Source organism: Melopsittacus undulatus, chromosome 12, assembly GCF_012275295.1.
Source record: "Melopsittacus undulatus isolate bMelUnd1 chromosome 12, bMelUnd1.mat.Z, whole genome shotgun sequence".
Classification (NCBI taxonomy): domain Eukaryota; kingdom Metazoa; phylum Chordata; class Aves; order Psittaciformes; family Psittaculidae; genus Melopsittacus; species Melopsittacus undulatus.
The window spans coordinates 18,068,095-18,078,220 of record NC_047538.1 but is presented as its reverse complement, the minus strand read 5'-3'; the positions used below and the strand labels follow the sequence as shown (position 1 = coordinate 18,078,220).

Below are 10,126 nucleotides of genomic sequence, written 5' to 3'. Positions count from 1 at the left end.
AAGGCAAATACACAGAGCTTCTCCGAGTTCAAACAGGGAGCCTCTGGTAGCACCAAGTCTTTATGTAGGGACCTCTGGGATACCAGAGCACAGTGTTGGATTCCAGACCGAAACCAGAAGTGTAATTCATGGGAACCTGATGCACTTCTGCAGAGAATTGGTGGTGGATTTCTGCAGCTGGAGTCTCCTGTTTCAGCAGCTGTCTCCACACAGTGCCCATGTTCCCAAATTGCATCCTTTTCCCTACTTCCAGGCTCACCCCTGCCTGCCTGTTCCCTTCAGGAGCCATCTGCTCCAAGTTGTTTGCCAGCAGCTAGAGATGATGATGCATTTACACATCAACTCTACCAAAGGAGAGCAGAAACTCGGTAAAATTCAGCGTTGCCAAAAGACCAGGGCAGGGCTGTGCCTGGGCGATGTGACAGGGCCAAGTTCTCCAGCACTCCCTACCTTCCTGTATTTGGTTTTCCCAAGTCCCAGCTGAGTGCAGGCCTTGCTGCGGCTCCTTCCCCATATGGACAACAGTTGCCCTTGGCTTGCTCAGATGGCTGCACTGTGTGCTCTCCCCCAGCCCCTTCTCTTTGTTTATATCGATAGCAACAGCTGAGTAGCTGCTTCCTGCTGATTGCAGACCCCACCTGCCCGGCCTCTGCACGTGGAGGGGAGGCTTCCCCCCCAGCAGCCCTGCAGCCCAACCAGGCCCTGCACTGGACCCTCTGAGCCTGCTGAACACAGATTTGTGTAAACGGGAGGGGAACGGTGGCATTAGAACACGAGAGTGCTGCATCAGGAACCCTGCACACAGGGACCGAGTGGTCCTTGAAGCTCTTCCAGCCCAACAAGTGAGCAAATACCGATGCTCCCACCACCTGCAAGGGAAAAGCAATTTCTAATCCTGGTTTGTAATAGGAACTCAACATTCTGCCACAGAAAGAGGAGGAAGTTCTCAATGAGCCCTCACTGCCACAGGGGAGACCGAGCACAGCAGCCCAAATTACTCATACTTTGCCACAGGATGTAGATCGATGTAGATCACAGGCCAGAGGAGCAGACCAGCGAGCTGGGGTCAGGGCAGGGTACAGTGTTCTAGCAAGTTCTTTCCCAACACCATCCTAGACCACGAGACTGAAGTACTGAGAGAACTCATGCTTTAATAGACACAGAAATCACAAAGGAAGAAGGCCAAATGCCTTAGCAATTTCAATAAAAATATGAAAATCTTTTTACATGGTAAATTTCATAATATAAAAAGTTTAATGCTGTCTGGAAACAGTTTTAATTTACAAAGAAAGTCCATATAGGCCAAACATGGCTAACACTGCATACAAGGAGAGCAAGTGCTGAAGGGCTGCTGCTTGGAGCGTCTCTGCTGACAGTCACTGTCCTCAATGTGCCCTGGAGTTCTGCAGCCACAGGGCCACGTGTTGCACGCACCTCTGCAGCCTCTCTGGGCAGCACAACCCAAACCCAACCCCACCACCAGCCAGCAGCCACCAGAGTCTCTTCACAGGTTCGGATACTTTTGTGCACCTGGATCTATGCCGCAACTTAAAGATGTTCACTTAAGAAGTTTGACCTAGTGAAAGGAAACGTGGCCTAGAGTGATGCACGTGGCTATAGCACCCCTTCGATGCTGTTCCCTTGTTTAAGTAACGTGTGGTTAAATAGAAGGAAAATCGGTACCAGGCCAGAGTCCAGGCTAACCAGTATCAAATTAAAGTGGATTTGGTCAGAGCTTGTTACTGTTCCCATTTAGCTGGAGCTAAAGACAGTCAATAAAAAAATCTGTAACCTCACACAGTAAAACGTACAGGACAAACCCAAACTAAAATAGATTCTATGGCCTTGGGGAATGGTTGCATGTGGCAGGTTTAGTGTGAAAGTGGATAACACCTAATTCTTATTGCTCACTGTATTAAGCAGTGTTGTCACTTGTACCATGCACAAATACAACATCAACAAACGCATTTAAACTCCACAGAAGGAATTCTAATACCAAACAGAGAACATGGTATTTAATTTCCTGAATTTCTCCACATATTGGGCAAACCTGATTAAATTCTTCTTTTCCTCACAAAGGGGTCATTTCTCATTCAGGGGGTGGAGGAGTGAGGCACGAGGTGTGGGAAGTGTCCCCAGCCATGAGTAAGCATGCACCTTCATGGCTCTCATCAAGCCAATGGAAGTGCCCTGTGCAAGTCAATGGAAACTCATTTCCCAAAGGACTTGTTCTAGTGACACACCTTCCATATTTATACACCAATACCCCAAATATTGAACTTGCTCTACATCTGAACCCTTCCCTGTTTCTAATGCTTCCCACTCCCTAAAAACCCAGGGAACTGTCCCACCCCCCACCCCGATGCACCTTTGTCTGAAAACTGAGCCAGTGTGAAACCCACTGGAACATGGGGATGGCAGCATGGAATTTCTACAGAGTAAAAGATTCTTTAGTTATGGAATTAGGCTACAAGTAGAGAGGCTTATTTCTGGCATGTTATGCAGCACTACAGGGAATATTTGCTGTCGCTATGCACAAAAAGCTGCCCACTTCCATCCTGGGTGTTCCTGGGATGCCATTTCACAACAGTTATGCTGGTTAGAAACAGAGCAGGTCATGGAAGGCTCCAGGTAGTGTGGTGGCCACCACAGGGTCACTGCATGGGGGGCAGATGCTGCACCCATTATCCTAATTTCTCCTGCCAAGTGACAAAAAAGATGGTATTTAGCACCAAACCATCACAGAGGGATGTAACATACAGACACATAATTTGCATCACAGGCGTTGAACAGATTTACTCTGCTGTTTTGCTACATTGCATAATATGAGTAAACAAAAAACTAGTCTTTGTTCTTCTGCACTGACACTTTTGTGATCACCCATCCCTTGTTAGCTGACTGTAACAACACAGCCCTATATTCTTTGCCTTTAGTGCTTGTGCTAATTTCTTGCAATGGCAAAAAGGAAAATGTTCTCCCAAACCCAGTGGATTCTGGAATATACTCAAAGCAAGCACTTGATATATGCACTGTGAGTAACTGAGCCTACATAATGCTATATTCCGGTATCAGAATTGAATCCTCTGTCCTGCTATCATGCTTTTCCTCCAAGATCCCTATCACAAAGGATCAGATCCATATTTTCAAGAAGAGCATCTAGACATAGTAAGTGCAACAATTACCTGTGTCAGCAACGTGCCCCAGCACGTTTACAGAGCTGACTGCACTCACCATTCGGGTGGTCAGTCCCACAACCAGAGGCTGACTTAAGATCCAGCTAAAACTCAGGGCCTAATTAAGCCTCACATCACCTCTGTGAGGTAGGTAGGTAAGTATTACTATCCCCATTTAGATAGAAAGGGAAGACGAGGCACGGAGAGGTGAAGTGATTAGGCTTCAGTCACTCAGCGAATTTTGGGAGTGCAGAGTAGAACCCAAAAGCCTTGGTGATCCAGTGCTCCGACTTCATAGCACGCGGCCTGTGAAATTCTTGCTCCATCTCAGTGTGCAGGTGGCTGAGCTAATGCTACCGCCTGCCCACAGTCTTCAGTGCATGTAAGATATCATTCTGAGTCTGGTTCCATCACTGTGTTCAACAGCCGCTTCAAAGAAACAATCTTCACCTTGCCCCACAACACCCAAACACCGCCTAGCCCAGGACACCTCTGTTCACACACACCATCTGGGGTGCTCTTAGTTCTCTTTTCTCCAGGGATCTGAGGGTGCACAGGTTCTGCCTACAGCCACTCTGCCTGTTGCCTCATGTCCGTGCTTGGACCGCACCGACATCTGCTTAGACCCGTGTACCTGCTCCAAAAGAAACTGGCTTCCACAGCAGGGAGGAGTTTGCAGACTCCCATGATGAGCTACGGGGAATGATTTAGCAGGTCCAGAGAAGGATTTATTTGTCAAGTGATTCCTAAGTCACATACACTAATGTCACACTCCTGCCTACTAAATAAATAACGCTCTGAGCTTCAGTGTCTGGAACCCTTTCCTGTGCATGCTTGGCAGACAGAAGACATCCGCGCTACCCAAGTATTTGCCAAGATGAACCTTTTACCGTCATAACGCTGTGAGCCAGAGATCAGAGCACTCAGGAAAACCAGAGCTCGTCTGTCTGACACACACCTCCCACCTCCCGCTGAGGCTCACCCTGCTCACTATGCCCCAAACTTCTTTTTGAGCAGACCAACCAGCAAAATAGCACCTGAATGGTTTCCCCTCAGGAAAAGGTTACCTGAGATGCAGGTTTTAGAATGTGGCACTTCTGTCCTCTTGCCTTTGTTTCACCAGCCTCTAAATGATGCAAGAGAACTGCCAGTATCATGCTGCTACGGACTTTTACTGCCAGCAATTTCTCATGCTTGGCTAACTTGGCAGAGATGTGGTTATGTTATCTTGTCCTCTCTGACAGCCTTCAAAAGCAATCAAATAAATGGCTTGTACTTCTCCAGGCAGAAGCCTGTGCATATGTCTGTGGTATACATGAAGTTCTGCCTCCTCTCTGATCCCTGATATGTATAATTTCTGTAAAAAGGACTGCTGTAATACCTCCTGTTAGGTTAAGAAATACAAGTACGTGGCTTAAAAACTAGTGTTTTATGAACAGACAACTAGATTCATTGGACCTGTTGCTGCTAATACTGAACGCTACATAGAACCTATTACCAAGTGAGTCTGGCCAAGGTCTGATAAGGGAAACCAAAACCCATCTGTGTAGAGCCCGTGTTCCTGCACAGTGACAGACGGGGCCAATCTGTCACGTTCCTGTGCATTGCCAATTGCGGGTATGACCATGGCTTCGTAGATAATGGTTCTGTACTGATAAAGGCAAGTGGGCAGAAGCAGATACTTGAACAGATTGTGAGTTATCAGCTGGTACTCAAGAGATTTTTCAACATTTGGAGGAAGGAAAAAATCTTCCTGGTGACAGGAATTTATAACCGTTCCCAGATGGCAGCCTCACAGGGCGCGTGGTGCCTGGAGTGCTGCTGGGAGCTGGGGAGTGAGTCGGTGTCACTGCTCCGGTAGTTTCAGAGCGCTTGTGCCCATTTGGAGGGTTCTTTTGTGGAGAAGCAGCAAGGTGTTGCTCAATAGACAGGTCCTTTAGTTCCAGCTTATCGACACTTTCTTCTTTCCTGTGCCGTGGAGATAAATTGAGCAAACTGAGGACATCTTTCTTAGAAGTCATTGTTCCAGGAGCCCCTCGCAGAATCTTTACGGGGCCAGGGGAGTGGTGAGGACTGCTTTGCCAGAACATCTTTAAGTTGTGAATTGCTTGCACTTTTTCGTCAATGGCAGCCATTTTCAACTTGTCTATGTCTGGAGCATCAGCTGGACTTGAGCGAGCAGAACCAGCTGAGGAGTAAGAAAGAGCAGGAGATGGAGTGCTGCCACCCGGAGACTGATGCCCTGAGCTCGGAGAGATATTTCTGGGTGATTTAGAAATATGAGCACTGTAGGGAGAGCTGGGGTACTTGAGTTTGAAGTGAGGCTGCTCAGTTAAGGATGCATGTGAATCACAACTTGGAGATGGCTGCCCACTGTACTGGCCTGTGCCTTCTTTGTTTGACATCTCTGAAGTTGTGGGGCTGTTATAGCCAGAACTCACTTTCTGAAGGGATGAACTCCTTGTGGGAGGCTTTGGTTTCATTGCAAGAGGTGAAGACTGATTCTTCTGGCTAGAGCTGATGGGTCGACTGAACGCGCTCGTCTCTGAAGATCTGAATGTGGATGCACCCACTGGGCTGGGAGCCCCATCATCAGAACTGTTGCTCTTGCTTATCTGGCTGCTGCTCCTCTGAAGACGTTCAACAGCAATGAGGTGACTCTGAGTTTCCTCCAGAATTTTTTGGGCCAACTCCTGCGGATCAAGCTTTGGATTACTGTCCTCCTGGGATTTGACAGTGCTGTCAGTCTCAGTGCTAGACTGGTCAGATTCCCCAGTATCAGAACTTGCAAGTTTCCCAACCTTTTGGAAAGGTGAATTTGGACTGGGAATAAGAGTCATTTTAACAGGAGAATGTGGGGTACTTATGCTCCCTTTGGAGTTGACAGACTCTTTAATGCCTCCAGTCTGACCAGTTTTGGACTCTTTGTGATCAGGGGAAAATCTTGGTTTTATGTTTTCTTGGTAACTGGCCAAAGGCTCGTTGCTGATTATAGAAAAACCTTCATACTCTTCCTCATCTTTGCTGACTACAGTGCTGCTCTGTGGTGACAACTGGCTCTGTCCTGCAGACCTATGTGGATAGATGTGCTTGGGTTTCTCATAGTCCTGGCGCCCTCTGTGTCCCACACCATCTGCCATGCTCTCTGGCTTGGAAACAAAACTCATGGAAGAAGCAATGGAGCTCAGGCTATACACAGAAATGGCATCTGATGCAATGCTGTCTGGACAAGTAGGGGAGAATGGAGGGTTTTGATACTGGGGTATGGGGTTGGAAATAGACTGAGCAGAAGCCAGTGACTCTAATGATGAGGAACTGTCCAGGCTAAGGCGCTTAGGCAGCTCCGTGGAATCTAAAATAGAAGAAAAGAAACATGTACAAACATGCCCCTAGACACACAGTAAAACCAACCAAACTTGTTAGAGGAAATGCTACAAAACATACCCTCAGAGTCTGTGCTACTTCAGAAAACCCAACTGCTATGTAGGTGAAAAAAAAAGCTGCACAGCCTGAGAAATACACAGGCAGGAAGCTCAGTGCAGGCACCTGAGGTGAAACTTGTCAATTCATTCTCATTTCACATCTCAAACTCAAGAATTCTACATCCTCCAGCTGCTGGACTGTATTCCCAGCTCTGGCCTCAGCCGAATCTTAGTGCTTGTTTCCCATATAAAAACCACACTTGCTGTTGTATGACCTACAGTCTGTAGGGTATGTGTGTGATCTCTGCAAAAGGCAGGAGTGTGAGGTTTCTCTGATGAAATTGTCAGACAATACAGGAGAAACAACTACTGTAAGTAGCTTTACCAAAAAGTGCCAGCAAGGATTGTAGGGCAAAGTGCACGGTCCTCCTGTTAGCTTGTTTCCCAGTTTTCAGAATCACCTCCTCCTGGCCAACTTCACAAAGGTCAAAACCTGTAGTGGAACATGAAGCAGAAAATAACCTCAGAAAGACCCAGCATCTTAAACAAGTGTAAACTCATTTGTAACACAGATGGATCAAAGAGAGCTGAGATCCTGCAGTGTCCTGGAATGATGACACTGCGCTGCAATTTACACTTTGTGGGTTTGCTTTTATTACCATTTATTACTACTTAGCACTTCTCCACCAGGTGCTGGGAGCTTTATAGTGCTGGACTGTGAACACATACACATGAGCACTCCTGTCCAAACTGACAGACAAAATACACTACTCTGTACTTTTTAACTTGAGAATTATTTGGAGTCACTGGAGAATGACATACAGGGGACAGTGTCCCCCATGCTCCCACCATTCATCAATCCAAAGCTTTCTCACAGAAACTAGTCTGGAGAAGACTGCAGGCCTTGGAATTTGGCAAACAAAGGCTGGGCTGCAGGAGGCATGGCTGTATGTAAGTAATGATGCCTAGCTTCTACAAGCTCCTCATGCAGTCTTCTTGGATGTCTCTTCCTGCTAATGCCTTTTTACTAACTCTAAGCAATGTCCAAACCAGAATAAAATCTAGTTTGCTATTTAGTTCTCACATGTCTTTCCTGCAGGATGTAGACCCTGGTACACAGAATCACCCTGGTATGTCCTACCCCTGCTGACTGCACAGGTTTCTCTGTGAAAGTAATGATTAGTTTGCTTCAGGCAGAAGGCAAGAAGCAAGCTCGAAAGTATGTGTTAGAAACAAGAGGAGAACAGGATCCTGAAACAAAAATGGGTTAAACCAACTTGACAATACCAAGCTGCTGTCAGCCGTGAAATCCATGTTCTGCTGACTCGGGAGATGTTTTGGTGCATGAGAGAAAAACGCCCCTTATCACTGGCCAGGCAGTGAGCAAGAGAGCCCTGTGGGTATGAACTGAGATGGACTGAGCAGGCAGGTGTCACACCCAGGGATGCAAGTACCAAAGAGCACCCAGACAAACAAGTCTAAAGCTGAGAGTCTCATCACTACTTGATGTCATCATATGAGACACTAGCAATAGTTCTATAGTTTTAAGAAGACAGTGGAAAGAAGTGTTCTCCTACCTAGAGCTGCCAGGAACTCATGACAGCCGGGTAGCCTCCAGAGCTGGACACTGATGGAAACCTGGATTGGTGCAGAGGAGAAATCTTGCTCCTTCTCACCTGCCTGAAGTTGAACCAGGACTTGATGCAGCTGAAGATAACAATACAAACATTAGCCATTGCTTACAATCACACCACTGCTTTTCTGACATCACAGCCTAGGTAATGCACTGCAAATATCCCTTTCCCTGAACATTCATGTACTCAGCTGCTGCTCCTGAACAGAAGAACAGTGAGACGAAAAGGTCTGGCAGGGGGGACAGCAACAATGGACAAACTTGAACAGTAGCAAAGGCAGGGACAGAACACGGGTGAGGGCTGGGGGAAGGGAGAGGGGGGAAGTGTGTGGCCAGTGGAAATTGAGCAAGAAGCATAGGAGGAACACCTGTGAATTGAAAGAAAAGCAAAGAGATGTTTTGGGGCTGCTCACAGAAATATATCAAAGCCCACTCCACGACTGAGCTGTACTCCTTATGCAAGTCCCAGGAAACTCCTTCTCAGCATTTAACTGGGCAGAGCAAGTCATATGAAACCATGGAAGACTTTCCTAATACCTCCATGGCCTCCAGGAAAGAAGTTTCTCAACTGTGCCCAAGGGACAGGAGTAGCAAAGTAGAAAAGAAATGTGTTTATGAAGATGTGACACAAATTAAGGTGCCAGGATTCCATATTATTCAAAAACACAACCAGGGCAGGAAGGATGGAAAATCATTAATGAGGGACCAGCTAACCTCAGGACCACCCATCTCTTACAACCCACACAAGCTTGCATGGTCTTTTTCCCACAGCAGGACATGGAGAAAATTGCAGGCCTGAAAGCAGGAACTCTGAAGCAGAGTGAAATGGGTCTGCAGTGACTGAGTCATTCTACCCTGCACAGCTGTGGCATCCCCCAGTGTAATACTCACCATTCCCACCATATTTTTAACAGCCTTCGGGCAGCAGATAACAAGAAAGGAAAAGAGAGGAGAAAAGAAAGAACACAGGTTATTCTGTGCTACACAATGCCTGTGACTGGGAGCCCTGCAGTGACATATCCACATGCAAACCAGCATCCTGACTGCAAGATGCACTATCCATAGGAAGAAGAGAGCAATGGAAGTGGCCTCAGCTGTGAATCAGGAGTCCAACAGCGTGGGAACAGGCAGCTGGAATCTGGGAGTGTCCAGATCACAACCAGCTCCAACAGGCACACTCAGGCCAACCCATGTTCTGCCAGAAAGCTGAACATAAAACAAGCTCTTCTCTTGTTTTCCCTGGGATACATTATTGGCAATCCCTAACTTTTCCTTGCACATGTGGTGGTGCTAAAGTGCTTCTCTTTGGTTCCTACCTTCTGCCTTGCACTACAGATAAACATTTTCTATTCAGAGCAAAAGACCAGGCTCCCTGCCTTGCTGCTTCATGAATACCAAGAGCTGCTCCCGTAGGATACCCATCACCCACACAGGAGAAAGGGTGAGCACCAGCCACTGCCTGACTGGTCACCATGTTTTGGGTTTGAACAAAGTCTCCTCTCCTCTGGGACAGGCAGAGCTGGAGCTGCTCACATCTGAGCTGCAGAGAGGAGGGAGGGGAAGAATGGCAGCAGTGGCAGGGAAAGGGAGGGCTCAGCTGAAACACCCCCAGCCTGTAGCTGGATAACTGCAAAGGAAATTCTGTCTGGGGCTTGGGCTACAGGGGAACATCTGCAAAACCAGAGCAACACCCTGCCAGCATTTACTGCATGGAGCAGCTGAGGAACCATGACTGCATCTTTTGTTAGTTGTGTTCAGCCACCTAAATGCTTTTCCTTGGGTGATTAAATAAGCTGAGGCAAGAAGGCAATTGTGAAGTAATCTCATGGACACTAACACATTTGGATTTATTGGAATGTTTTCTCCTCATCATATCCCTTCAACTCTGAGCCTCCCTC

General features: G+C 47.2%; 1 protein-coding gene across 1 annotated transcript in view; it reads right to left on the bottom strand.

Moving 5' to 3' along the window:
- Positions 1–1,131: 1,131 nt before the first annotated feature.
- The window catches only part of TTC28 (tetratricopeptide repeat domain 28), a 114,128-nt gene continuing 105,133 nt past the window's right edge, over positions 1,132–10,126 (bottom strand). Inside the window, exons 19-21 of the mRNA XM_005147712.4 lie at positions 8,173–8,302; positions 6,981–7,088; positions 1,132–6,525 (exon numbers count right to left, since the gene is read on the bottom strand). Of these exons, the coding sequence (XP_005147769.1) occupies positions 4,898–6,525; positions 6,981–7,088; positions 8,173–8,302 (1,866 nt within the window). The 3' untranslated portion in view covers positions 1,132–4,897. The remainder of the gene's footprint in view (positions 6,526–6,980; positions 7,089–8,172; positions 8,303–10,126) is intronic.